General features: G+C 37.8%; 3 protein-coding genes across 5 annotated transcripts in view; 2 read left to right on the forward strand and 1 right to left on the reverse strand.

Annotated features, from left to right (window-relative positions):
* Window positions 1-6,229, forward strand: part of FAM175A (family with sequence similarity 175, member A) — a 6,487-nt gene extending 258 nt beyond the window's left edge. The window contains exons 2-9 of one of the 2 annotated variants that reach the window (XM_010583277.1): window positions 601-691; window positions 2,079-2,115; window positions 2,976-3,042; window positions 3,727-3,920; window positions 4,566-4,685; window positions 4,999-5,083; window positions 5,509-5,641; window positions 5,794-6,229. In XM_010583277.1, the coding sequence (XP_010581579.1) occupies window positions 601-691; window positions 2,079-2,115; window positions 2,976-3,042; window positions 3,727-3,920; window positions 4,566-4,685; window positions 4,999-5,083; window positions 5,509-5,641; window positions 5,794-6,200 (1,134 nt within the window). In that variant the 3' untranslated portion in view covers window positions 6,201-6,229. Of the gene's footprint in view, window positions 1-600; window positions 692-2,078; window positions 2,116-2,975; window positions 3,043-3,726; window positions 3,921-4,565; window positions 4,686-4,998; window positions 5,084-5,508; window positions 5,642-5,772 lie in introns of both variants that reach the window. The other variant, XM_010583276.1, reaches the window with a different exon arrangement.
* On the reverse strand, window positions 1,950-9,457 carry MRPS18C (mitochondrial ribosomal protein S18C). Of its 2 annotated transcripts, none has more exons than XM_010583274.1 (6): window positions 9,188-9,457; window positions 9,026-9,087; window positions 7,989-8,072; window positions 7,497-7,554; window positions 7,107-7,166; window positions 1,950-3,204 (listed from the first exon to the last, which is right to left on the reverse strand). In XM_010583274.1, exons 1-6 carry the CDS (start codon window positions 9,237-9,239, stop codon window positions 3,158-3,160), a joined length of 363 nt encoding a protein of 120 aa, XP_010581576.1. In that variant the 5' UTR covers window positions 9,240-9,457; the 3' UTR covers window positions 1,950-3,157. The 2 variants fall into 2 exon arrangements, with proteins under 2 accessions (XP_010581576.1, XP_010581575.1); XM_010583273.1 differs by lacking the exon at window positions 1,950-3,204 and adding an exon at window positions 6,252-7,027.
* Window positions 9,458-9,463: 6 nt separating this feature from the next.
* Window positions 9,464-26,458, forward strand: HELQ (helicase, POLQ-like). The gene is made up of 18 exons (XM_010583278.1): window positions 9,464-9,737; window positions 10,156-10,888; window positions 11,195-11,373; window positions 11,927-12,127; window positions 13,182-13,254; window positions 14,314-14,411; window positions 15,009-15,107; window positions 15,597-15,742; window positions 16,583-16,822; window positions 17,739-17,880; window positions 18,175-18,279; window positions 18,816-19,035; window positions 19,824-19,981; window positions 20,558-20,656; window positions 21,525-21,698; window positions 22,276-22,389; window positions 24,544-24,678; window positions 26,339-26,458. The coding sequence occupies exons 1-18, from the start codon at window positions 9,585-9,587 to the stop codon at window positions 26,423-26,425; spliced, it is 3,156 nt and encodes a 1,051-aa protein (XP_010581580.1). The 5' UTR covers window positions 9,464-9,584; the 3' UTR covers window positions 26,426-26,458.
* Window positions 26,459-27,293: the final 835 nt, after the last annotated feature.

Consider the following 27,293-nt stretch of genomic DNA (forward strand, 5'->3'; position numbering starts at 1 on the left):
CCCCCGGCCCCCTCAGGAGGGCGGGCTGCCTCCCACCGCAGGCCCGCCGGCTCCCCGCTGCCGGGGAGGGCCCCACGCACATCCAGGGCCTGACTGCGTGCTGTGCTGGAGCACGGTTTTGCAGTGTATTCCCTCCCCGCTGCACCCTGCTGCAATGGTGGTTTCTTTCCGTGCTCACTAATGGCGGGAAATTGTGGGGTTTTTATTTTAAAAACGAGGAGGTGTGGGCTACCGGACGCCTGGTGTGGCAGCAGCAGCACCAGCACCGTGCCTTGCCAAGGACTGACCAAAATGCTGGTCAGGCCTTCTGGCCTAAGCCCTGGAGGTGAGCATCACCTGTACAGCCACAAACTGTTCACTTGTGAATGAAAACATGAGGAATGGAGAACAGCTGTGTACACATTCCAACTTCTTTTTTTCCTTAAATAGACAGGTATTGAAAAATGAGTGAGAACCTACTGTTTAAAAAAAAGAAAATACAGTTCATTTTGACACCTCTTTACCTCTCCTGAAGACAGCATTTACACTGCTAATATTGGACAAAGTCTTGTTCAATGCTGCTGTTAATATGAACTTCTTTTTTTTCTCTCCCCCCTAAAGGAAGGGTTTCTCCTTGGAGATGTGAAAGGTGAAGCCAAGAACAGCATTACTGACTCACAAATGGATGATGTTGAAGTTGTCTATACAATCGGTTAGTCTGTCCACATTTTTAATACCATGCTTGGTTGCAGGCAATATACAACTGCTTACAGTTTTGAATGAGGGCGGTCAACACCTTACAGCAAGATCAAAGCTGCTAGATCCTGGGGACCACCTTGGTGTAAAAAAAAAAAACAAAACCCGCCACATGGAAGGGTTATTTTGTAACATTTTAATTGATTTTAAAAATTACAATTTTACTGTAGAAAATATAATAATTTAACAGAAATACTAGTTCTTAGTTCCTTGAATAGCTCCTCTTTGGCAAATATTTTGTCACATTAAAGGTAATTTAGGGCTTAGACTCCTTTGTCTTGGCCACGTCACAAACTCTCCTGGACTAGAGTTGCACTGGAAAAGCTTGGCCTATTTCAGTGATGTGAACTAACACTAATGTGTTAGCATCTATTACCTAATTTGGAGCTTATAAAATACAGTGTGTGAAGGCTGCAAGCTATTTATGTATTTCATTGAGCAGATGCCAGATGTATTTTTCTTTATAGTCTTCATGGGATTGAAGTGGATGTGCATTTTATACTAGCCCTTAACAGAAACATATGTATATGTGCACATGCACACACATTTAACTCCCTTTAAAATGCAGTTACACAAAAAATAAAGAAGATAATCCAGTATGTGTCTTCTTTCCAATCTTCGTGACAATATGGTAGGGAGAAATTGCATCCCATTTTCTAGTTTTACTCTAGGATACAATTAAGGTGTAACACTTTCCTCCACTGAGTCTCACAGCTGAACCAAAAATATGAGGCATTTTTTGTGGTGGCAATCAAGTTACCCAGTCTTGTCATCACATGCTCATAGGCCGAGTTAGTTGCTCCAAAGTTTGGGGTGGTTTTTTTTTAGTTAACTTGTGAAAATGAAAGTAGTGAAGAATTTAGGGGGGGAAAAAAGGATTTAGAATGCCATTAGATCACCTACAGTTTTTTTCTAGTAGTCAGTCTTCCAGTTCTCATCATCTGCCCTATGGGTTTCTGTTCTCCAGCCTCATCTTTCTTACTAACAGGATCCATGCCTTGCTGCAGAGTAACTCAAATGAAGTCTTTCATATTACATAGTACTCCTATACTCAACAGAAGGGAGGGAAAAATAAAGTGCCCAATTTGATTTTTCACTTAACAAAACAGAAAAATGTGTAAAAAAATACAGTTTATATCAGTGGTTCCCTTTACATTTGAAAAATGAATTAGAATCTTTTTTAAAAAAAACTCCTTTCTTAATCTTATTTAATTAGATGTTAATGCATTTGATTTTTAGAATTCCTTCTCGGTTCTTCTAGCAGTTTAATTCTGATCATAGTAGATAGAAGAATATACATCTTGAACTGATGAACCCAGAGTAATATTACCTTCTCTTTCCAGATATACAGAAGCATGTTCCATGCTACCAGTTGTTCAGGTAAGAATCTTACGTAAACAGATATGAAGAAGTTAAAATTAACCCTAACTTGAACTCTTCAAGAGTTAAGCTTATATTACATTACTGAGAAACTCACCTGGCTGTAACTACAGCAGCCATATCAACCCCTTGGAATAACAGATACAAAATGCCTTATGTTATTCCTATTTTGGTTCTTCATGTCCTTTTTTAGTGTTTGTCTGTATATATAGAGATATGGCATACTCTACCTTCTGATGAGCTATGATACCATATGAACTACAGAATAACGTCAACATACTGAACAAACAACATTGCTTTTTTAAAGCATACATCCCAACCCCTCACCCCCAAAAAAAAAGAAATAAAAAGGTAGCATCGGCCATAGGCTTCTAAGTGGGTCAGAAACACTTGTTAGCCTTATGGCAGGAGTAATTTCAAGGACTAGTATTTAGAGTTCCATCATAGACGGGAACACAGCTGTGCGGGTTTGCATCCCTGGAAGGGGAGAATCACAACACAAATTTCCTTCTCAAAACTTTCTGAAAACTAATAAACCCAGATGTTACTAGAAAGGCATTTCATATCAAATTGAAGGCATCTTTCTATTTTGTAGTCAAAAGGATATAGATGCTACCTTTAACTTGTGTCCCAATAGCGCTGATGCCAGAACAGCATCTAAGCTGTACAAGACCACCTACATATCTATTTGAGTAATGAAATTATCTGCACTGTCCTAGCAGAGCAGCTGTATCAGCATATCTTTATGCTTACCAGGGGGAAAAATAGCTATTAAAGTGGGATGACTGCCAGACTACTAGGGAATAATTATTTCTACAGTAGCATTTTTTTTTCCTCTAATTGTCCTAATTTTCTTCTAGCTTTTATAATTCTGCAGGAGAACTGAATGAACTTGCCTTGAAGAAAATACTATCAGGCTGTAAGAAGGTACTTTATTTTCAAACCTAAACCATACCAGGGAGCTCACTCAGATTTTGGGGGCTGTTCTGGATACCTCTTGTATCAAGCTTTTTTTTCTCTTTCATCTTTTTTTATCTTGTATCTAGTTCCTCACACTGCTGGTCAAGGCAGCTGCATCATCTTTCCCCCCTAAAAGAACAGTTTACGTTATTTTTGACTGGGTTTCCCTACATATGTCACAACTTTATTTTTTCTTATTCATTTCTCAAGCAAACAGTTCAAACATCCCAAAGGGATTCTACTGATTCCTAGCTTAAGATCAGTTGACGTCAGCTCACTCAAGTGGTTCAGTGCCACTTGACCAAAAAAACTTACAGTCTTCTCCACAGAAGAAAGTTTCACAAGGGGAAGTAGATGCTGGAAAGAGCCAACCAGCAAAATAGCAGCACCAAGTTTGTAGAGTTTCACCTTGAGCACAACATCAGAAAACGAGCCAGTTCAACGCATGGTTTTGAAGGAAAGAGAGGAGTTGTCATACTCAAATTAGACTTAGATGCTTTAAGGGTTTCAAGTTAACCAACTACTTGAATATATACGCATCACTGAACAATTCAGATTCATGACTTTGTACTGAATCCTCTAGCTTGCTTCAATATGACACACAGGGACAGCACAATTCAAAAGTAATAATGAATCTTCTTCTGCCTGCAGAGTGTAATAGGATGGTACAAATTCAGGCGTAACACAGACCAGACCATGACATTCCGGGAAAGACTTCTTCATAAGAATTTACAGTCTCACCTATCAAATCAGGGCCTTGTATTCCTTTTGTTAACCTCTAGCGTGATGACAGAAAGTTGTTCTACTTACAGACTGGAACATGCCTTACATCGGCCACAAGAAGGGTAATTGGTTTGTTCTCTACTTTTAATAAAGCAATAGCACAGCACATGCTATAAGTTGGAACAGTTTGGGGTTTTTTTGTTGCAATTGAACTATTGTTGACACTGTGTATTTTACCCTTGAAACTTACACATTAAATAAGATCATTTCTTATATTGCTGGAGCCTCATTGCAATCTTACCCTGGAATTCTGTTCAGGGAATTTGCCTTTATAACTATCTGTAGTGCCAGCATCAACAGGCAGACACTGTCAGTTCATTTATGCACATAAGCTGTTCTTGCTCAATTTGGTTTTGTGTCTAGGACTTCAACTATGCATGGTGTTCATCTTCACATATCACTGAAATACTTAAATTGGTGGTAATTTTCAGAGACGTGCTGCCCATAGGCTAGGCATAACAAGCAAGTATTGATTTATTGCAACTCACACCCAGAAGTGGGAAAATACTAGAGGCATTGCTCAGAGTCTTTTTGCTCTTGTAGTTTGCCTTTAGCCATAAGAAGTTGTCTATGGGTGATAGGATACATTTAGCAAGAACTAACTATACTGTAAACCTCCATCTGGGATGCTTAATGGTCAAGAACCTTTAACTAAAGAGAGGCCTTTGGATGTTAATAAATCAGTTCTCATACTTCTGCTTTTTAAGTCTTTTCCAGAAAGTTCCTTTGGTGGTTACCAACTTGGGCATGGCAGAACAGCAAGGTTACAGAACAGTGTCCGGTTCCTGCATATCTTCTGGTTTTGTGAGAGCAGTAAGACAACACAGGTACAATACATGCCATATTTACTGATAGCTCTAGCTTTCAGTTAAGTATAGTTATCTTTCTATAAGACTTTTTTTTTAAGTGCTTTTGCAAATGCTACAGCCATACCTAGCCCACTTGTTGACCTGTCTCCTACAACTATTTACCTTTCCAAGGTACTCAGAAATTAGTGAAGTCCCATACTTTGCCATGAGAGCAGCTGTCTCTCTCAACATAGGCACCTGGTGTTGAAGCTCAAAATGCTTCTTTATTCACTATACTCCTACTAAGTAAGCACTGGGATCATTAACTTGCAATTATATTCTTGGTTGACAGGTCAGAATTCTTTTACGAAGATGGATCCTTACAAGAGGTTCATAAGATAAATGAGATGTATGCCACGTTGCAGGAGGAACTGAAGGTAAGTCAGGCATACCTGCCGATACAGTTACTTTCGGCAGTACTACAAAACCAAGTCGAGCAAAGGGTATACCATCTTGCACTAAATAAGAAACAGAGCTGTGCCTTGGAAGCACATGTTGAAAGATCAGGGACTGTTAGTAGCTGTACACTAAGTTCTCAAAGTTGAAGACTTAAGTTTCAATTTGATCAAAAAAAAGTACAGTGATAAATCCTCAATTCCACTGATAAATTTGCATCTTGCACCTCATTCAACACAAGGTTGAAGTTATCATCTCTAAAATCTACCTCAACCTCATTACTTAAGCGTTTTAATACTTTGTGTCCAACTTAAAAAGTCATGAGTAACTTTAAGGATTTTGTAACAAGGTTAAAGTCAGCTTCTGTGAATACTGTTAATCCCATCAAATGTTCTTTTCCTTGCAGAAAATATGCTCTACAGTAGAAGCCAGTGAACGATCTGTAGAGAAGCTCTTAGCAGAGGTGAGCCAATTAAAAGAAGAAATAAAGAGGAAAAAGCAACAAAGTTGTTCAGGTAAGTTAAATAAATGCAATGCCAGTCTTACTGACTTCCAAAGTTGATTGACTTGACAGAAGCACAAAACACTTCTGAACTTGAGGCAGCCAAAACAGTAGTGGTAGAAGTGTGCAAGAGGGACTGCAACTCTAGCTTTATTTTTCTTTTTCCAGGAGAAGACAGGGACTACACAGAAGAGCCAAAGGAGAATGTCCTCCTTTGCCAGGCAATGCAAACATTCTTCCCCAATTCTGGACTTCAGACATGTATTGTTTCCTTCAAAGGCCGACAGATATTCAAGAACTGCTGTAACATTGACCATAATATTAATGTTATGGACAAACTGACTCTCATGGTAGAGGAAAGAGACTTCACTGAAGCTGAAACAAGACACCTAACCAAGCGTAAAGTCAGAGGGACCACAACAGGATCAAAGTCGTTCAAGAAATCCAGATCACTGCAGCTTCACCAAAAATTACTTCAAGACCAAGAAGACAGTGACCAGGAAAGGAAGCTTATGCTGAGTAGCAATGAAACAGATGAGGACATGTTGGAAAAAATTAGAGACACAAATGAATACCCACACTCTCCTACTTTCTGATCTGTTAGCAATTTGTCCAGACGACCTTGCACCAAAAGTTACTGCCAGCATATTCAAGTGACACAATTTATAGCACTGCAGGGATAAAAAAAACCAGTGCATTTTTGAAAGACATACAGGTTTAGGGTTTTTTAGTTTCTGGGGGGTTTTAATGCAGGAATCCCGTTTGGCATAGAGACAAGTCCAGATGACATTCCCTCATTTTGCCTTCCAGAGTTAAATCTGTATTCGCTCTCTCAGGGTTTAAAGACTATGCTAGCAGGATGTTAGCAGTCATAACCATGTCACATACTGCCTCAGAGTAATACAACTTCCTGTTGTAGTACTGTTGAAGAAGCAGCACTACCCTTTCCTCAGCAGCAGCTGAGGCAGGGAGCATCAAATGAACACAGGTAACATGCTTAACAGAACTAGCTGTCTATATAAATTGCCACAGTTTAAATACTTTAATTTATCCTTACCTATCAACTGCTTGTTTATTTGTTCCCCCCTTCCAATCCAGCATGGGAAAAACAGACACCTGAACTTTAGCAAGACCTGAGAGCAGAGGAAGTGGTCCATACAGTTGCCCATTTCTACTATTGCTTTCATCTTTCATACTTCCTTCACACAATTTTAGAGACTTGACCATAAAAAAGCAACTGACATCCACCCTTCAGTCAGTGATGCATTATGCTAGCCAACCACACTTCCAGTAAACAAGTATATAAACATGAAAAGCAGTTTTATTGTTTATTTCTTCATAATATATTACTCTGGATACTTGATATTACATATCTTGGGGTCTGTGAGAAACGATGGGTCCTTAAACATAACTGGCATAAATCCTGTAAAAACATAAGATGGAGGGTTTTTTTTAATAGGAAAGTAGGCTTGATTTAAACTCAAAAGCATAATCATACTTACCAAGTACATGAGCTCTTTTAATGGCTTTTGTAATTTCCTTCTGCTTCTTGTTGCACAAGCCTGAAGAGAGAAATCATTTTCAGTCTCCTAAGTCAACAATAACCAAATCATTAAAGGGTAGAAGTGCCATTACTGTCAATTCCCTCTAGCTTTGTCTAAGTCTTCCTAGAAAAATGCATGTCTGCTTATACTGTTAAATACAAAAAACCCCCATATAATTAAGGGATATATTCATTCCTTGATGAAGGCTACTAAGTTGGAGGAATACTATTACAAAATGTATAGAGTTGGCAGTAGTTACTTTTGGAAAGATAGCTGATACACAGTTACTTGGACTCACAAGAACATTAATATTAGCCGGTAAATTATTTAATTTGATACTTCACATACCTGTTATATGCCTGCCATAAATGCAGCCAGTATGCGGAGAAACAAACTGGGAAAGAAGCTATTTAAGAAATCCAAAGTCAGTTTAAGAACTTTTTAGAGAGCTTTATTTTACTACTTGCATTCTATTTTTCATTTTTTTGGTCTGTTTTTACAAAAAACTCAGTTCTACCTGGAGACAAGAAAAAGTATAGCTTGGAGTTAGACAGTATTTTATATGCCATAATATTTAAGCTGTATGGCAGTGGAATTAGAATTGAGGACTCTACTTGGTAAATAACAAAGTTGTAACACCTGCACATAGGACTAGTAGATTGAACAGCTTATCACAACTGCATTATTTGGCCCTTGCCTGCACACATTCTTACTCTTAAGTTTTAAGCCCCTAACATAGTGAATGATTTTTCATTTTTTATTCTTGTGCACTTCCTACGCACACATTTAAAAATAGCAAACCAGTTACCTTCATCTAAGGACAGGAATTTTCTAACTCACCTGCACATTCTTGTAGTCCACACTTATTCCACACAAGACACATTTTTTAGGAGGCTCTTTATAGGGGTTCTCCATTTGTATGGGCTGAAATTAGAGAATTATTAACATCTGTAAGCTTCACAAGAAATAGGGAATGTTTGTTATTTTTATCCTTTGGGCAAAATATGCCTTGAAACCAAAAGAGGTATTTGGTACATCACTGAAGTTTTTCAGTAACTTTCTTACCGCTGTTTCTCTAACACACACATTGGTACCTAGCAAACTAAAAAAATTCTCACAGCTACACAGCCTTTTATGTCTTAATGACAATGTAACAAGTCACTTAAAGCAATCAAGAAGAGTGCTTACCCCGTTTACTTAGAAGGCAATATCTACAAAAGCTGGTAGTAAGGTAGTTGTCTGACAAGTCACAAGAGACTTTTTTTGAAAAAAATTTCAAAGCAAGTGGCCTGAGGGAGCTCCTGTCTGCTCACATGCTTTAACTGAGAGAGATTGCCAAATATCTCCCAAGCCCTGAAAGGCTCCTTAAGCTTCAGAACACACCCTGCACCAAATCGTTTCAAGATACAAGTGGAAGGACAAGTTTCATTTTTGCAGACATCGGTAGAATTTGGGCAGAGAAAGACTATTTTTAGAAGTTTTTGCTGGTGCCGGACAACACATTTTTATGACCTAACCACCAGGCCTAGTGCATTCTCTCAGCTACATACAGGAAATCAGCGCTGCCAAAGTTTTTTGCGCCACATTCGAGCTGCCGAGACGGCTGGTTGAGGTGACAACGCTTAAGATACCGTACACCTACAGCGCCTCAACTTCAACGCCGGCTCATCTCCTTCGGCGCTGCCTTCCTGCTCCGCAACACGCCACGTAACGGAATTCCGGTTCTCCAGGAGCCCGAGCTACGTAAAGGCCCCAGCAAAGGGTTCTCAGACGCCCCCGCTGCCTGACCGGAGCCCCTCCCGGTAAAGGCGGCAGCGGCCCCGGAGGCGGTAGGAAGCGCCGAGCTCACCGCGGGCTACGCCCGGGGGGAGCCTCACCTGGTCGGACGGGCTGGGCCGCCCCTCATGCTGCAGGCGGCGCGGCTGCTCCCACAGCGGCGCTGCAAGGGAAAAAGCGACGGGATTAGTGGCGGTGGAGCAGGAGGAGAGACCAGCCAGCACGGCCGTCTCGCTGGAAAGGGGAAAGGAGGAGGAACGCACCGGGCACCAGCCTCCGCCAGGGGCCTCGCGCCGCCACAGCCCACCCCGCCATATTGCGCGCCACCTACAAACAACGCCACTTCCGCCTATGCGCCTCTACCTTCCGACTACAGCCGCCTCCCTGCCCCTCCCGCCGGTACAAACGCCATTGGCTGGCCAATGGGGCCGCGGCCTGCCCTACTTGAGGCAGGCGATTGGCCGCTGCCTGGTAATGGTCTCGGTACGTCAGAGGCTTGTTGGCGGAGGTTGCGGCGCTGGGTCGCCGCTCCCTCATGGCAGTCCCTCGCCGCACCCTGCCGCGACGGTGACGCTCTCCGCACCGCTTTCTCTCGCAGCCCCGGTTTCAGGGCGGAGACTGACACACACACCCGCCCCCCCAACTCCACGGGCAGCGGTGATGGCCGAGCCCAGTCTCGCGGTGCGGAGGAAGAGCCGCCCCGGCTCTGTCAGCAAGCGGAGCCGGGCCCCGGTGCAGCCCAGCGCCGTCTGCTCGCCGGTGGCTCGCAAGAGAATGAGCTCCGGTGGCGAGGGACCCCCGGCAGAGACCCCGGTACGGGGCTAGCGGTGGCGGGGGTGCGGGCAGGCTTCTAGGGCTGGGTATCGAGGTGGGGGGGACTCCGTCTGGGAGGGTGGTTTGGCCCCAGACTGAGCCTGCGTGATGTTTATCGGGAAAGGCCTTGCTTTGTATGAGGGGGGGGTGATGCGTTTTGGCTTCAACTTTAAAAAAAAAAAAATCATCGCTACCAAGTAGCTATGCAGGCATCAGGTCTACTTGTAGGTTAGGTTTCATTGAGTTAAAGCATGTGTTCTTTAGAGGTCAAGCTAGATTTTCCTCACAAACACACTTAACTTTCTTGTTAAGTTGGGGAAGACTTAAATGACTTGCATGTAATGTGTGTGCTGTACAAGTTATGCTGCCTTTTTTGTTGTTACTTTGCAGTATTAATACTCTGTTATTTTTTTTACAGTGTAGTAATGAGAGCGAAGAAGATATGTTTGGTGACCATGACAGCTTTTATGGAAATGATTCTTTGCTAGCTGAAGTTGATGATATAGAGAAGAAGTACCTGCAGGATAAAAATACAAATATTAAAGTAGCTGGAGAAATCATAATTGGGAATCAGTCAGGAATTCACCAGAAAAAACAAGATCATTTTTCTAATTCAGAAAATATGGTTGTTTTTAAAGCTGACAAAGAGGATGCTTTCCAAATGAATGACAATGACCCAGTGGATAGCAATCAAGAACTGACTGAATCTACTTTAGATGACTTGCCATCATCACAACTTTTGTATTTTGAGAAAATGGGTGAACTTTCTTCTGGTTCTAGAACATCTCCAGTCTCAGAAAGGAGGAATAAATGTGTGAATTTTTCCTTGGACAAAATCAGGAGTCCATCTTTTTGTCCTGATACTGAACACAGGAACAGACCTACTGACTTTTCCTCAGACTCTAAGTGTGATTTATTTAAAACTGAGAGTCTTAAAGATCATCTGAAAAGTGCTATGACTGGAAATGCTAAAGCCCAGACTCTGCAGGTTTCTAAGACCAAGCAGCTTAAAGAAGCTGTTTTATCTGAAGAGATTTGTGTTGCTAGGAAAACTATTGAATCTTCTTCTGTTGATATAGGCCCTTTTTATGGATTACCTAGCAAAGTTAAAGATCTATTCAGACAATTTCGAGGGATTGAAACGCTTTATGGTAATGTAACTAATGGTTTGTTGAAAAAAAAAAAATTGCTAGTAAAGTGTTGCCCAGGTAATATTTAATTTAAACCATGTTGGAAAGTGATTGTTTTGTTTATTAAGTTGTTTTTTTGGATGGGTGGTAGAGGTTGATATGGCTTATAGAATACTTTGGAAGGCTCAATCACTGAAAGCTTTTAGTGGTTTATTGAAGAAAAGCTCTCAAACGCTAGGCTTGAAGTATTCTATATGAAGCATAGGCATTTTGATATTGATTAACATGCCCCTGAGGGTTGCTAATAATTCCTTTTTAATTTTGCAGAATGGCAGCATGATTGCTTAATGTTAGAATCTCTACAGCAAAGGAAGAATTTAATATACTCATTGCCAACCAGTGGTGGGAAAACACTCGTAGCTGAAATAATAATTCTCCAGGAATTACTCTGCAGGCAGAAGGATGTTCTGATGATACTGCCATATGTTGCCATTGTTCAAGAAAAGGTCTGGATACAGTGTTTTTGATACTGCTTATCTTTTCTGATGTGCCTTGTTACTTGGCTGATTTTAACACTAATTTTAGCAAAGTTCATGATTTTCATAAATACATGGTGGGAAGTGAGTGACTTCTCTCCTAAATGCTGCTATGAGGGCCAGTAATTTCATAATAAAACAGACCTAAATTATGAGCTGAAGATGCTGAGTTATAAAGTGTGCTGAACTTTGAAATAATAGCTTTTTGCAATGTTATGTATAGTTCTGCAGTCTTAGAGCTGTACTGCCTGACTTGCTAAAGAAATGGTCTTGAAATAAAAGCTGGTGTTTTTTTGATGTAAAGGAAAAGTTAATTTTAGAGAACAGACGTAACCCAAGCTTGATAATATTTGTAAACACTTTAGCTTTGCAAATGGAAAAGGTAGTCATAGGTAATATGTTTTCACCAATTCAAACAGTTGATTGTGGTGTGGTTTGATTATATGCATGTTGAATTGTTGAGGCAGCTCTGAAATCCAAAATGAGCATGAGTTTGTTCTGCAGTTGATCTCTTTTTTTACAGGTTAGGGGTTTATCGAGTTTTGGGATAGAATTGGATTTCCTGGTTGAAGAATATGCAGGAAGTAAAGGAAGATTTCCACCAATCAAGAGGAGAATAAAAAAGTCTCTTTATATTGCTACTATAGAAAAAGGACATGCTCTAGTGAATTCTTTAATTGAAACAGAAAGAATTGATGACCTTGGTCTGGTTGTAGTGGATGAGGTATGCTACAAGATTTACTCAGATCTATAATATGCGATTTTTTGTGTCTATAATACACAATTATTAGCAAAGAGCATATTTTTTGATTACTTGGTTTTGCTTTGAGTGTTTATCATGAAATTATTACTACTTAACTAAGTTTTTTCTGCATGGGTACATAATTCTGTAATACTGAAAGTTATTTTTCTTTAACTGGAGCATTTGTTGTTATATTAGGACAACAGTTTCTATACTGAGAGACCTGCTGTGTTAGTGGTTGATGGTGAATTACTTAATAACTACTTGTCAATTAGGCATCCCTAATGGATTAGAAAAAACATATAATTTTAATCATATGGCATGTATCTTATGAATCCCAGAACTGAAATCCAAAATGTGAAACCATGAGACTTTGTGTCTGGTATTAATAATGATTAAATGAAACATTAAAAAAAAAAAAAAACCATCAAGTAACACTTAACTGAGAGTTGCCCCTTATTCTGCTTTTTAGTGGTGTGGCTGAGTTGTGCTGCTAAGGGTTGGTTGTGTTGTAACACCTAACAGGGATGTTTAATTCATGGAATGCTTCAGGCTGACTGACCTTACTTTAACACAGTAGCTTCTAAACAGAAGGCAGCTTAAGAATTAACTTCTTTTTCTGGAAGTAGCTGGCTGCTAGAAATTTTTTTATATGAACTTCTACTGTAAGTGTTGCTTAAAACACAGTTCGTCTAAAATTGCTTTAGGCTGGTGAATACAAAGATCTCCATGTTGACTGTTTACTGTCAGGAGTTAACTCTTTCTGTCAGTTATGGTCTAGTTAACTGGAAGGTAAATCTTGTTATCTATGTTTGCTCTTGGGTCAGTTTTTCTGTGGTTCTTAAATGTTTTTTCAGTGAGGCTATACTTCTGGAAGGGAGCTTAGCAGTCAAAATATACCAGAGGGATATCATGAGGAAGTCCAGCAAAGACATTCCTGTAATATTTGTTTATGACTACATAATTTGTTTTTTTAGTAGAAATACTCTTAACTCAGTAATATTCTTAACGTTTTCTTTTTCCCTTCTTTGCACAGTTGCATATGCTTGGTGAAGGAAGTCGTGGAGCAACACTGGAAATTACTCTTGCAAAAATTCTTTATACTAGTAGTAAGTCATGGCTGCAGTTAATGTTATTAAAATATTGTAGTGATGGCATCTCTAGAGAGAAGTCACACTTTTGCTTTCTGGATTTATGGTGTTCTGGCCACTTTTGAAAAACATGGTATAACTCCATGCATTAACAGTGTTTACCCATCTAAGTGTTAGTCAGTTGACCCTGTGTCGTGGTTTAACCTGAGCCGGTGCCTAAGCACCATGCGGCTGCTCACTCACTTCCCCCTGACCCAGTGGGATGGGGGAGAGAATCGGGGAAAAAAGAAAAAGTAAACCTCATGGGTTGAGATAAGAACAGTTTAATAAAACAGAAAGGGATAAACTAATAATGATAATAACAATGATAAAAATAATAAAAGAATTGGAATATACAAAACAAGTGATGTACAATGCAATTGCTCACCAGTTGCCGACCAATGCCTAGTTAGTTACCAAGCGGTGATCCCCCGCAGGCCAACTCCTCCCAGTTTATATACTGGACATGATGTCACATGGTATGGAATATCCCTTTGGCCAGTTTGGGTCAGCTCTCCTGGCTGTGTCCCCTCCCAGCTTCTTGTGCCCCTCCAGCCTTCTTGCTGGTTGGGCATGAGAAGCTGAAAAATCCTTGACTTAGTCTAAACACTACTTAGCAACAACTGAAAGCATCAGTGTTATCAACATTATCTTCATGCTGAATCCAAAACATAACACTATACCAGCTACTAGAAAGAAAATTAACTCTATCTCGGCTGAAACCAGGACACCCTGTAAGATGGGCTGGGATGTTTTGAAGCTTTTTTGATACTTCTCTGAGAAATCTTGAGTGTTGTCAGATGTCTTCCATTTCTTCATAGGAGCCCCTTAGCTATTCCAATTAAATGCTTTATAGAGAAGGATTCCTTTTTTATATTTGTCTCAGGAAGTATTTCTTAGCTACATCCCCCTTAAAACCTTCTACTTTGGCATTTAAAAAGACTAATGATGAGGAAGCAGGCTTATGGATTAAATACTGAGGAGAAGTGTTAAAAATTGCAAATATGCAGTAAATTAATCTCAACTTCTGTTTTACAGAAAACACTCAAATCATTGGAATGAGTGCAACTTTAAATAATGTTGGAGACCTGCAGAAGTTCCTACAAGCAGAGTACTATACTAATAACTTTAGACCGGTCTGTATACAAGATACCATAAACTAGTGAAGATATTTGGCTTTAAAATTATAGCAAATCTGTTTAGGATCATATCACAGCTTTTATGCTTAATTTCGTGGTGTAACATAATATAATGCCTGCTACAGCCTGCAACTTTATCAGTATGATAAATAGCACTGTGCGCTTGTAAATGCACAAATGCAAGTACCTTTATGCTGTTGTGTTAAGCCGTTTGTGTCGTTTCAACTAAACCACTACAGTTCATTTGATGTAATTAGAATCTGTACTACTAGTGCTTGATTGAATGCTGTCATGGCAATGGCTTATGAATAGCTCATGGGATACAACATTTGTCATGTTCTTCCTTATAATTAGACACTTTCTTAAGGCAGATAATTAAAACAATTAACTTTTTTAAAAATTCTTGATGGGGTGGGATGTGTGCTTATATGTGTGCAAGTGTGTATATGAAATGTGATGCTTAGAAAAAAACATTAACTGTACATCAATAATTTTTTAGAAACAAACGCTAGCTGTACATCAATAATTGTTTAATATTTAGAGAAGACTTGGTAATTTAACTAAAGTTTCTGTTTATGGCTTGTATCTCCCTAGGTAGAATTAAAGGAGTACGTGAAGATACGAGACAGCATTTATGCAGTTGACAGCAAAACAGAAAATGGCTTTACTTTTTCACGTCTCCTTAATTTCAAGGTAAAACCAAAATGCTTACAGTTTCTTTGAACTATAGTTATGAAATGTATTGTTTTACACTGATTTGTTTACAGAGCTTTTACCAAAGAAATTACTTAAATATGACTGTTCATTTGTAATACCTATGAGAAAGGAAAATTATAGGCTTTGGGGAGGAAAAGGGCCTTTAAAATGCTGAATGCTTAATTTGATTTTTCACTTCTTCACTGCTCTTTAAGGTAGAAATTTCTTCAGTACTTTGTGTGAAGAGCAGTGGGTTTGATTATTCCAGATACCCAATGCTTTGTGGTTTTGGGTAGATTTTTGTCAACAGTTGATCACTCTTAGACAATACTGAAAGAAGACATCTTTTTTTTCTCAGCTTATTACTGCGTTGTAGGGATTCAAGCAAATGGGATTATTCTAGCAAAGGTTGAGGACAGGTATTGAATACTTAGTTTATGACTTAATTTCTAAGTTTAAATGTTTGTCAATCTGTGTTTTTGACAGTATTCTAGTAATCTGGAGAAGGCAGATCCTGACCACATCATTGCACTGGTTACTGAAGTTATTCCTAAATATTCCTGCCTAATCTTTTGTCCCACTAAAAAGAACTGTGAAAATGTGGCTTCAATGTTATGCAAGTACCTCAAAAAGTAAGTTTCTGTCATGATTTTTTTTAATTATAGATGGAATAATTGGTCAGAACTTAGTATTTATCTTTACTAGTTTGCAAGTGACTTTACCTGGTGATCAGAAGTAAATACATGATTCCATATTCAAAGTAAAGTTGCTAACTGCATAAATGATAGTAAACTGCTCAAGGCTTAAATGGTTATTAGAGGACAAATAATAAAGAAAAAAGGAAAAGCATACTAAATTAATCTAACCTTGTGTCCCTTTGGCACTGATCTCTGCAAGCTTAGAAAGCAAATATTTTCTCTATAGCCCGGTATTTAGTAGTGTATTTTACTAGTTGATTGAGTATCTCTGTTCCATACCCACTTTGTGAATGTAAGTTGTAAAATCTAAACCAGGCTTTGTTAATGAAGAAGAGTAAGACTTACATGTGGTTTGATTTAAATGTGATTTAATCAACTCTGGCAAAGTTAAATTTTATGTAGGAAGAAATTATCTTAAAATAAACAAACCCTCCCTTGCTATCAAAATTGAAACCGTTTTTGATGTACCTATAATCTTCACTACCAGCTGATACTGGCCCCATTTCCTTTCTTCAGTGCACTCAATACCCACACCCAGTCAGTATTTGATCCCTTCTGTGCCTGTGCTTACAAACAAGAAAAGAGTTCTATTGCAACTTAATCGATCTCCTGTGTATTGGTATTTTAATGTTACTGTAAATAACTATTTCTCCAATATAGATGTTAAAGAAAGGAATGGATAATGAACAGAAATAGATAGTAAGCATGTCTCTTTAATTTTTTAAGTAGTTAATGATTGATCAAAATCTAAAGAAATGCTTTTCCTCTTCCAAGAGAATTCAGAGCTCACAGGGAGAAAGAGAAACAAGATCTCATCAAGAACCTAGAGAATATTGGAAATGGAAGTGTCTGTCCTATTCTGAAGCAAACAATACCTTTTGGTATTGCCTATCACCATAGTGGCCTTACAAATGATGAAAGAAAAAGTATAGAGGAAGCATATTCTACAGGTGTTCTGTGTCTACTTGCTTGCACAGCTACTTTAGCTGCTGGAGTCAACCTGCCAGCTAGAAGGTTAGTAACTGAAACATATTTAATTGTTGCATTGATATTTTTTTTGCTTTGTAAAAGAACTTCTTTAATAAGTTGGAAATATTGTTGCTATTTAAAGTATGTTTCTGTTTTTACTAGCAAATTGGAAGCGTAAGGGACTTTGTGTTCAAATCAGGACACAAGACTGCGAAGTTTTCACATAGGAAATGTGAATCAGTAGCAAGTCCCTCAGAATGCATAGCTGAAGAGCACTTAGCTAAGCAGATTAAGGAAATTTTAATAAACTGAGGAAATGCTTCAGTATTTTAGTAATGTTATCCAGAAGAATAAGGAATTCGTGGTGGTTTCTTTAGATATTGTCCTAAGAACAGTGTTTAAATTATAAAATAAATCTCTTCTAAGAAGATATAGTTTGAATAGGTTTTAACACAAAAATGTGTTATCTTTTATTATAAGTGCTGATGATATGGCTGCCATACTCTGTATGACCAAAGACTGTTTGCTAAGAATCCAGTTTTGTGTGCCATGTATGTTGGAATTATGAACCTGAGAGGAGAAAAAAATTCATACAGACAAATGTTGTTTTTCTAGCATAACTGATGTATGGTCAGGGTTGCTTATGTTCTTTAGAAAGGTTTATTTTATATCTCAGTGATTTTCACTCTTAAATTCAGGCCTTCGAGCGGATGTAAAGAATAGTTCCAAAGGTTCTGCAAAACCTGATAAACATGGCTTATCTTTCAATAAACCTTAAGCTGTTAAATGTTTCCCTGGTTGATTTACACATCTGTTCAAACAAGTGCATTTGATTTTTATTAGTTACTAAGAAAGAGCATATATAAAGAATGCATTTGTAAAATTTTCCTGCTGCTTTAATAATTTTAATATATATTATTTTAATAATATAAAGCATAACTTACTAAAGATGTTTTTACAGGGTTATTCTCAGAGCTCCTTATGTTGCTAATGACTTCCTGAAGAAGAACCAGTATAAACAAATGATTGGCAGAGCTGGTCGAGCTGGTATTGATAGTGCTGGAGAAAGTATTCTCATAGTGCAAGAAAAAGACAAACACTTGGTAATTTTTACAAACCTTTTGGTAATTTTAAATTTCTGAATTAGGCTGGTGGGATAAACAGGAGGAGCTGAGCTGCCTAGCTTAATTTTTATTTGCTTCTTAAATTTTCAAGTATTTGACATATGTAATAATACCTATAAACTACCTTTTTGTGGTTTGTTTTCAGACGTGACCTGTAAACTTTAATGTCTACACTTTCTTTATAAGCTGAATCATGCATATCAGTATTTTTAAAATTGTAAAACTAGTGCATAAATATTTTCCCTGAACTAATATATTTCTTGCTCTTTTTAGGTTCAGGATTTAGTTAACAGTCCTTTGGAGAACTGTTACAGCAGTCTTCTGCTGGAGTTGACCAAGGGAATGCAGAGCCTGTTGTTATCTTTGGTTGGGCTGAAGGTATCAATTAACTCTTCTCTGTGAGTAACTTAAGTGCTTGGGAATGCAAAGAAAAACTTACCTCTTGATTCTTGATAGAAAAACCAGACTTTTTAAACAGATTGGCTTACTAGTTCAGAACAGCTTCTAATCAGATAAGGACAAAGGTTTGATTAGTCTTTTTATTTAACTCAGCTATCAAGTAATCACATAACATGATAATTTCATTCTGTGTAAAAGTCAAAATTATATCTACCTTATGATAAATTACAGTATTAATATTTCAATTTCTGATCCTTGATTCAAAATACAAATAGAAACAGTGGAAACATTAACATGATGCAGTAGCTAGAATAATAGACTAGATGGAGAGTAGTCCCATCAGATCCATCATAGACTGTCTATCATTCTATTTGTTCTCATATCTTTCTATAGAAACACATTAACAGGATATTAAACTGCTTCTCTAGTCAGTAAATTTTTTTCATATAGCTTATGAAATGTGTTATGTGAAATGACACCTTTAAACAAGCTAATCACTTGCAAAATTGATGCAGATAGCAGTTACCCATGAGGAAGTCAACAATTTTATGTGCAGTACATTGCTGGGTATTCAGCAGCAGCTGCTGTCTAAAGAGAAGAGCCTTACAGAGATAATTAAAGATGGGCTAGAAAATCTAATAGAAAAAGGACTTCTAAAAGGAAGAATATGTGAGAAGGACCACAACTCCAAATGTACACTAACAATCACACCATTGGGTAAAGCTACATACAAAGGTAAGATTTTTTTATTCTTATTATAATCTTTATTTCAACAAACCCTTTCATCTCAGCCTTACCTCAGTTTGATATGTTTTCCTGTCTTCAGTCTGAAACTGCAATGAAAAATAAGTTGTAGAGAGACAGGTGCAATTACTAAATGATGTGCTGGACTGAAAATGTGAATGAACAAGTAATGCATGACTGAACATGATGGGAATGAAATGTAATAACATTGTTCACAATGGGAGTAAAACCAGAAACATACTGCCAAAAAAGTGATTTAAAGATTTGATTTAGTGATTGTAATCAAAGTGACTCATGACCTCGTTTTATAATTGTTATGAACAGATATTGTGAACAGCGGGATTTCTTGACCTAGAGGGAAGCTTAAGAGGGAGAGGAAGTATATAACATGTAGATCAAATGTAACAGAGTATATCAGGAAGTTCTGTTTTCCTGTCATAGCATAAAGATAACAGGGTATGGAATGCAATTGGAATAGGATGAATCTCTGAAAATTTCCTTCAATCTACAAGATTGTTCCAGCCTTTCATTAAAGCCAAGGCAATTCACAAACACTCCAAAACCATGCGAAGAATGGACATACATGGAAATAGGTGACTGCCTTTCCTCAGTTCTGTTTCACTGCTCATGTTAGGTTCGAGCAATTATTCAGGTTACAGTCATTTCTCTTCAATTCAGATGGCATAACAAGCTTTTGTGGAATATGAAGGAAATACTGACTCTATGTTAAAATCTATTATACTTAACTCTGTATGTTTAAAATTGTGTGCTTATTATAGGGTCTATAGACTTGGCATACTGCAATCTTCTTTACAGAGACCTGAAGAAAGGTTTGGAAGGGCTGATTCTTGAGAGCAATCTTCATCTTCTATATCTGGCAACTCCATATGATATGACTTCTAACTATAGCCCAGATTGGATGATATACTTGAAACAGGTGAGGATTTACTAGCAAACATGCATTGGGACATATAGTAATCCTGCTTAATAAATTTTACATAAATTTATACAGATAGGAAATGTAGATGGTGGGGTAACGATTTGAGCAAAATCCGCTAGAGAATGTCAAATCTTAATCTTTGTTTGATTGCTGAGTCTAATGCTTAACTCCAGCCATGATTGTAACTATTACACTGTGACCAATACCTTCCTACAGACTACTGTACTTATGTCAGCCTTAGCAGCACAACCTTTATCCTAGTCTTGCACACTCTGCAAGATCAACCCATAATTCAACTACTCCCTTTTCTGTAAAGTGTTGTATACTAGGGGTAGCACTAAAATCTATTCAGTTTTGTTAAAATGTGGCATTCAGAGATGGACAGTTCCAGATAATTCAAACAAGTAGGCAAAGGAGCTGCAGATCTGTCTAGTGACTGCAGTACTAGTCTTGTGACTAAGTACTATATAGAGATCTTGAAAAACGTTGTTTTGCTTTGAGTAATAGACTTGTGTTTTCTATAACATTAAGAGAACTAAATATCTGAATTGTCTTTATAAAATCTTATTTTAGTTCAATCAGCTAAGTGCAGCAGAGCAAAAAGTAGTGGATATTGTGGGAGTACCTGAAAGCTTTATTACAAAAAAGGCTTCTGGTCAAGCCATCAGAAAGGTAGGTTGGAGATTTCTCATAACTAAGATGACAGTTTAGTCATTTCATTTGATTATTTACAAATTCTAGATTATTCTTCTGCTAGTGTTCTTTATTACTGTTCTACTTATTAAGGTTCTTTTAACCTCATTGGTTGGTGTCATGGTTTAACCCCAGCCAGCAACTAAGCACCACACAGCCGCTCACTCGCTACCCCCCCACCCAGTGGGATGGGGGAGAAAATCAGGAAAAGAAGTAAAACTCATGGGTTGAGATAAGAACGGTTTAATAGAACAGAAAAGAAGAAACTAATAATGGTAATGATAACACTAATAAAATGACAACAGTAATAATAAAAGGATTGGAATGTACAAATGATGCGCAGTGCAATTGTTCACCACCCACCGATTGATACCCAGTTAGTCCCCGAGTGGCGATCCCCTACTCCCACTCCCCCCAGTTCCTAAACTAGATGTGACGTCACGTGGTATGGAATACCCTGTTGGCCAGTTTGGGTCAGGTGCTCTGGTTGTGTCCTGTGCCAGCTTCTTGTGCCCCTCCAGCTTTCTCGCTGGCTGGGCTTGAGAAGCTGAAAAATCCTTGACTTTAGTCTAAACACTACTTAGCAACAACTGAAAACATCAGTGTTTCAACATTCTTTGCATACTGAACTCAAAACACAGCACTGTACCAGCTACTAGGAAGACAATTAAGTCTATCCCAGCTGAAACCAGGAGAGTTGGTTTTCTTAATGTTTAATGTCTTTGGGTATAATATAGACAAGTTTTAGAGATGTGAAGGAGTACAGATGCCAAGAATTTCCTCATAGCAATAACAGAATATCTTGAATGTGATATTGGCTCTGAATTCTAACTTGCTTTATTCCTAGAATGTGGACAGTGCTGTGGTAAACAGGCTCTACCTGTCTTTTGTCCTTTATACCCTACTGAAAGAGACCAATATATGGAGTGTTTCAGAGAAATTTAATATGTCCCGAGGATATGTGCAAAATCTCCTTAATTCTGCTGCCTCATTCGCCTCCTGTGTTCTACATTTCAGTGAGGTAGTGTGTTTAAATGAATTCAATAAAATCTTTGGGATTGATTTTGAAAAATCTGAAGTTTTTTTCTCTTAGGTTAGAACTGAACACAGATGTTGCATTTAACCTTTCCTGTGCAAAATTATTTTTCCTGTTCAGAAAAGCAATCTTGTACAGTTATATTTCTTATATTAAAAGTAAGCTTTATGCACTAAGAATGTGAAAATATATGAATTGTACAGGCCATTGATCAGTGTCAGCACTGTTGGTGAAATAATTGACAACTTTACCTTTCTCTTAGAAAGAAGGCCATCTGGTTGTGGAATGTCATCTCAGGGAAAATAGCTGAGTTGGCTTATTCTCTTGTTCTTTTCCTGTGTTGAAATAATGCACTGCTTATCCTTCAGAACTGCCCCAACTTTGTTCAGCTGAAGAGTGCTGAATGCAACTCTGCAACTAGCTGAAAGGATAACTATAAATAATAGTGCTTCCCCTGTCTAAATGCCAAATATATGCTTGTTGCTGTAGCAGAGCTCTTATCAGTCATATCCCCCAAATACAGAACTTAGGATCTGATTTTTAGTGATCTTTGTCTCTGCAGGAATTGGAAGAATTCTGGGTTTATAAAGCCTTGCTGACAGAACTTACCAAGAAGTTGACATACTGTGTTAAGGCAGAACTCACCCCTCTGATGGAGGTAGCAGGGGTTCTAGAGGTTAGTAAACCTGTCTTTGTGAGATTTTTTCAATGTGAAGTTGTATGCTAAATGTTGCTGTGCCTTTTGACTATATCTGGAAGACCAAGCTAGGTTTTTTTATTGAGAATTCAGTGTAGTGCAGATATCCCACAATAGTCCTGGAGGTTGGGGAAGTGGTTGGTTGAGGAAATGTAAGCTGGAGCCAATAATGTTTTCCTTTTGGCTGCTACTACAGCAACAGTGAAAATGCTGTATTTGGACAATAATTTAGCTGTAAATTCAGTTGGAAAACAGAGTCCAAGTTTCTTTTGTGGTAAGGATTCTTCAGCTCATGGGAGTAAAGAGGAGTAAGAATTTACGTATTTAATTAAGTCAGAAGACACTCACAAAAAATAAGTGAAGTCCTATTGGGAACTTAAGTTTTACAATCACTTGCAGTGCTGCATGTATTTTAAATGAAACATAACTGGTCTCTGATGAGGAAGACTCCTATTAAAGTAGAAAATCTTTTGGAGCTTCAGTGCAAGGTTATAAGTAATCACTGGACCTCTTTGCAAGATGCCTGTCAAGCCTATTGTAGAATCAGTTTGTCAGCAAACCATTGAATTTAGTGGCAGTAAGGTTTTATTCTGAGAAGCTAAACAGTGATGAAGACTTGGAGTCTAATAGGGTTTTTTGTATATATCAAATTTTCTGAATTGGATGTAAAAGGTAAACAGTCTTTTTTTCATGGCTCACTTCATATGGGAGCATTTTTGTGGAAGGGCAAAAACAGCCCGGACAGCGTGATTCTGCTGAAGTTGTATTTTAAAGATGACTCTTCAAAATTATTGCTATAACCAAGGTACTTCTGCTCTGGAGTTAAAACTATACTGACAGCTGATATTTGAAGCAGGTAGTCTTGTATCTTGAACAGGTGTGGTTTGCTTAGATTTCTGTGGAAGAAATGATAAAATCAGTCTTAAGGTTACTGTAGCAAAAGAAAATTATTTTCTGCACATTTAGTTGCACAGTTTTCAAAGAGCAATCTAAAACCTTTTCATGAGATTTAAGTCAATGGGGAAAGATTCTGTGTCATCGGTCATACTGTGCATATAACAGCAAATGGAGCACAGAAAATATTTGCTGGTAATTAGTGGTTATTTCTGGTGAAATTAACGACACCTACTTCATGTCAATGAACATGCATAGTCCTCAGTTACTGTGGAGGAAGATAATATATTGTAAGCTGTTACCTGTTGGATGCTAAAAAAAACCCACCATATATGCCATCAAATAAATATCTTTCTATTCCTTGTTGTCTTTACAAGAAATGAGGGGAAAAAACCAAAAGGTAATCGACCAAATGTTTGGAGGTGTAACACTTGTTCATCAAATGAGTATTATTTCATTATTTCATAACTCAAGATACTAAAGCCTTGGGTATACTAAATTATTCCACAACTACTGTAGAAATGCATTTTAATTTAAGCTTTGTAAAGTTCTAGCAGTATTTGTTTTGCAAAAGAAATATTTGCCCAGAGACCCTCTATTAAGCAAATACTGCTTGGCTACCTCACATAGCAACAGGATCAAACCAAGTTAAGAGAAGCAGATAATGCACACCCCCTTACATTGGTGATAATCAAATTCCAGAGAATCTCTCCTGTGGTGTGAGCTCACAGCCAAGACTTCGTGCAAAACTAGAGAAATAAAAAAGATACTGTGATACTAAAGGAAAAATTATAAGACTGAAACAACGAAGTGCAGTCTTTTCTGGAATTTTGTAAAAGCTCTGTTCTGTGAAAATTGTGGGAGGGAAAAAAACAAATTGGATAAAATCAGCCCTCCTTTTACTTAGACACCTCCAAAGAATGTGAGACAGTCAGTGACAGTGAATGCAGAAAACAAGATAACAAAAGAGGATGGCAGAGTCAGTATCATCTAGGCTCAGAAAATAATGAGGAATGGGTTCCTAAGAACTGGGTGAGATTGTATGGGGAGGTATATCTTAGCGGTAAAGCTGTATTTTTGGTGAGTGAAGATTCTCAGTATTCATGTTCTTAGAAAGACAAGGCAAAAAATTGGATTGATAATGCGAAGATGAAATGTTTGATATTGGTGTAGAGATTGGCACTTAATGGTAATTCTTATTGTCTGTTCTAATAATCTAACACAATTTTGGACTTGCAGGCACGAGCAAAACAGCTTTATAATGCAGGGTACAAAACTTTAGCACACTTGGCTAATGCAAATCCAGAAACTCTGGTCAAGATGATTGAGCACTTGTCACGACGTCAAGCCAAACAAATTGTTTCATCTGCAAAGGTAAATTAGAAACAAAGTTATAAAAACCTGCTTCAGAACTTCAATATGTCAAAAGCAGATGTTTGAATGACATTGTGATCCAAATACTGGTCTGTATTAAGAATATATTGAAATATTTTCTTGACGATATCATTTATCTAAGATGGTTAAGAGTAATGAATCGAGCAATTGCTGACCTTCATGCTCCTGAATGACAGGCAAACTTAAACTTTTCTTAAAACAATTTGTTATGTACAGGATAGTGGGAAGTTGTGCTCTTTTTCAGAGAGGAAACAAAGGGCAGAAATGTTGGACAGCTTCTCTGATGAAATGTGGGAATTAAATGACTACCTTGATCTCCATGCTGAGTCATTGTAACTGAAAATGCTCAATTCTGCCAATACCTCAGGACTTACGTTACAGAAATTCTAGTGGTAGTTGTGATTACAGAACAGGATTTTCAGGACTGTAGAAATGGAAACCAACAAGCTATAGGGTTAAACTCACCTATTTAAGCTGCTTTTGTTGTGCCCTGTTAGCCTTTCCTTTCGAATTGTTTTCCATTTTGAATATGCATCATGAGAAGGGCCTTCACTTAATATCTGCCTCTAAGGCACACTTAGCGCCTTAAGCATACAAATAATCCAAGGGAAAGGATCTGTAATAAACATTGAGTTGTGCCTAAACAAAAAAATACGGAAAGTATTTTATTTATCAAGTAGTAGTATTTTCTCTCCTCAATCTCTATTAATCTGCTGTTGCAATGACATCAGCTTCATGTTTGATTCTGCTAAAATAGAAAGCTTTCAGTAAAGTGAAGGAATGCCTAGAATAAATAAATAGGTGATTGGTATAAAAATTATGCAGTCAATAACAAAAGTCTTGGTTTGTATATTCTCATGGAGCAAAACTACTGACTTTGGAGTTTAGGCACTTAAAAGGTCATGGCCGTCTAATGTTGTTGTAGGCTCCTTACTGCTTTTTTGCTGCTCTGTGAGCCAGAAGAAGGGGATATGTGCAGATTCCTCATCTACATCAGTGCCAAATCCAGCAGCCTAGCTTGCTGTCATGCTCAGATGTTAAACTGATGGAGTTTTCTCCAACTGGGAAGTTAGAAGGATGCTTGCATGTTGTTACACATGCTGCTGGGGGACTGTTATACTCCAACTGCCAGCAGCAAACAGTTCAGGTATATTAAATGGTTGCTAATATTGGGGGTCCTATATGTCTGATGTAAAATGCTGTAGAAAGAAATTTTGTATAAAGCAAGAAATTGGCAACTTGGCAGGCACAACTTACAAATGTGTATTCCAACATGGAAAATAAATGTTTTTTAACCTTAAACATTTATTACTAATGCTCTTGTTAAGTTCTAGACAAACTGTTTATATTCTGTTAAATTTTGTGTATTATGTGATGACAGAGCTGAGAAAACAAGCTGTGTACTGTGTAAATTTTTGTGTTAGTGTTTTTCATGTGGGTACACACTAAACAGTAAAAAATATTGGTAGTAGTAGGTGTTAGTCCTTTGAGGCAAAGGTACTGTGGTCCTGTGAGCAGTAGCAGCAGTTTTTTATGGATCAGATGCAAGTTTGGAAAGAAATATTGGTGTTTTAACCTAACAGGTTAAACAGCTAATGCCTCTATTCATTTTCTAATAGTTTTTCTTTTTCCATTATAGATGCTGCTGAGTGAAAAAGCTGAGGCTTTACAAGAAGAAGTTGAAGAACTCTTAAAGGTGCCTACAGATATCCCAGGGACCTGCTGACCAACTGTCCTAAAGAAAAATCATGAATCCAAAAACTGGGATATTTTTTAATTTTTAACTTTCCTGTGTAAAGCTGCTGTAATTATAATAAATATTTAATGTCTTTTTTTATACCTCAATTTTGTGCAAGTTCTGAGTTAAGAATTTCTTGGAAAGTTGACTTCATTTGAAGGTTTTGATTATTAACTTCTTGAGCAATGGGCTAGAATCAAAAGATGTAATCTTAATTCATTCCTGGTTTTAGACGTAGCCCTAGGAGAGCTTTGGGGACTGGACTAACTGTCTGGTGTGTACTTCTGCCTAGAGCTTAGGGTGATAGCTGACTTAAATAATGCCTTTACATTGGATATTCCCTTTAGGAAATGTATGTGAGTGAGCTGCTCCAAAATTCCTACTTGCAGGAATCTCTGTATTCTAGGTGTAGCTAATGGAAGGAGAGAAACAGAGTTGCAATTCATAACAGAAGTTGTCCCAGAGTTGTGTAAGAAATTGTAAATGATGCCTAGTTTAAGACTTGTTAAAAGGTGTGAATATCAAACTAATATTCAGCCTCTGGCAATTACCTGAGAGAATTATTTCAGGATGTTCCTGTAGCAGTCTTCCAAACAGAAAGTTTACTTTTTTTGAACGTTTTTAAATTTCTTGCTTAAATGTGAAGACTAATAAAGACGAAGGGTTAAAGAACTGATTTTTGAAAAGCAATATCAAGTTCTGAGACTCCATGGGCATGTGTCAGTCACGCTTGGTAGGACTTTTAAAGGTATCTGAACCAGATTTGCTCCAGCAAAAAGTTAAGCTTGATGAAAGTAGTTTTGAAGATGCCTGAAACTTCTTCAGTTGTGATACAGTAAACTCCTTTTTCAAAGCT

Source organism: Haliaeetus leucocephalus, unplaced genomic scaffold (assembly GCF_000737465.1).
Source record: "Haliaeetus leucocephalus isolate CR32 unplaced genomic scaffold, Haliaeetus_leucocephalus-4.0 Scaffold886, whole genome shotgun sequence".
Classification (NCBI taxonomy): domain Eukaryota; kingdom Metazoa; phylum Chordata; class Aves; order Accipitriformes; family Accipitridae; genus Haliaeetus; species Haliaeetus leucocephalus.

Coding starts and splice junctions, on each gene's coding strand:
- MRPS18C (XM_010583273.1), bottom strand. CDS start 9,239: ATGGCGGGGTGGGCTGTGGCGGCGCGAGGCCCCTGGCGGAGGCTGGTG. Junction 8,073..9,025: donor GGCCCAGCCCGTCCGACCAG/GTGAGGCTCCCC, acceptor CTCTAATTTCAG/CCCATACAAATGGAGAACCC. Junction 7,167..7,496: donor TTATGGCAGGCATATAACAG/GTATGTGAAGTA, acceptor TTCTCTCTTCAG/GCTTGTGCAACAAGAAGCAG.
- HELQ (XM_010583278.1), top strand. CDS start 9,585: ATGGCCGAGCCCAGTCTCGCGGTGCGGAGGAAGAGCCGCCCCGGCTCT. Junction 12,128..13,181: donor GTCTGGTTGTAGTGGATGAG/GTATGCTACAAG, acceptor TTCTTTGCACAG/TTGCATATGCTTGGTGAAGG. Junction 15,743..16,582: donor TTATGCAAGTACCTCAAAAA/GTAAGTTTCTGT, acceptor TCCTCTTCCAAG/AGAATTCAGAGCTCACAGGG.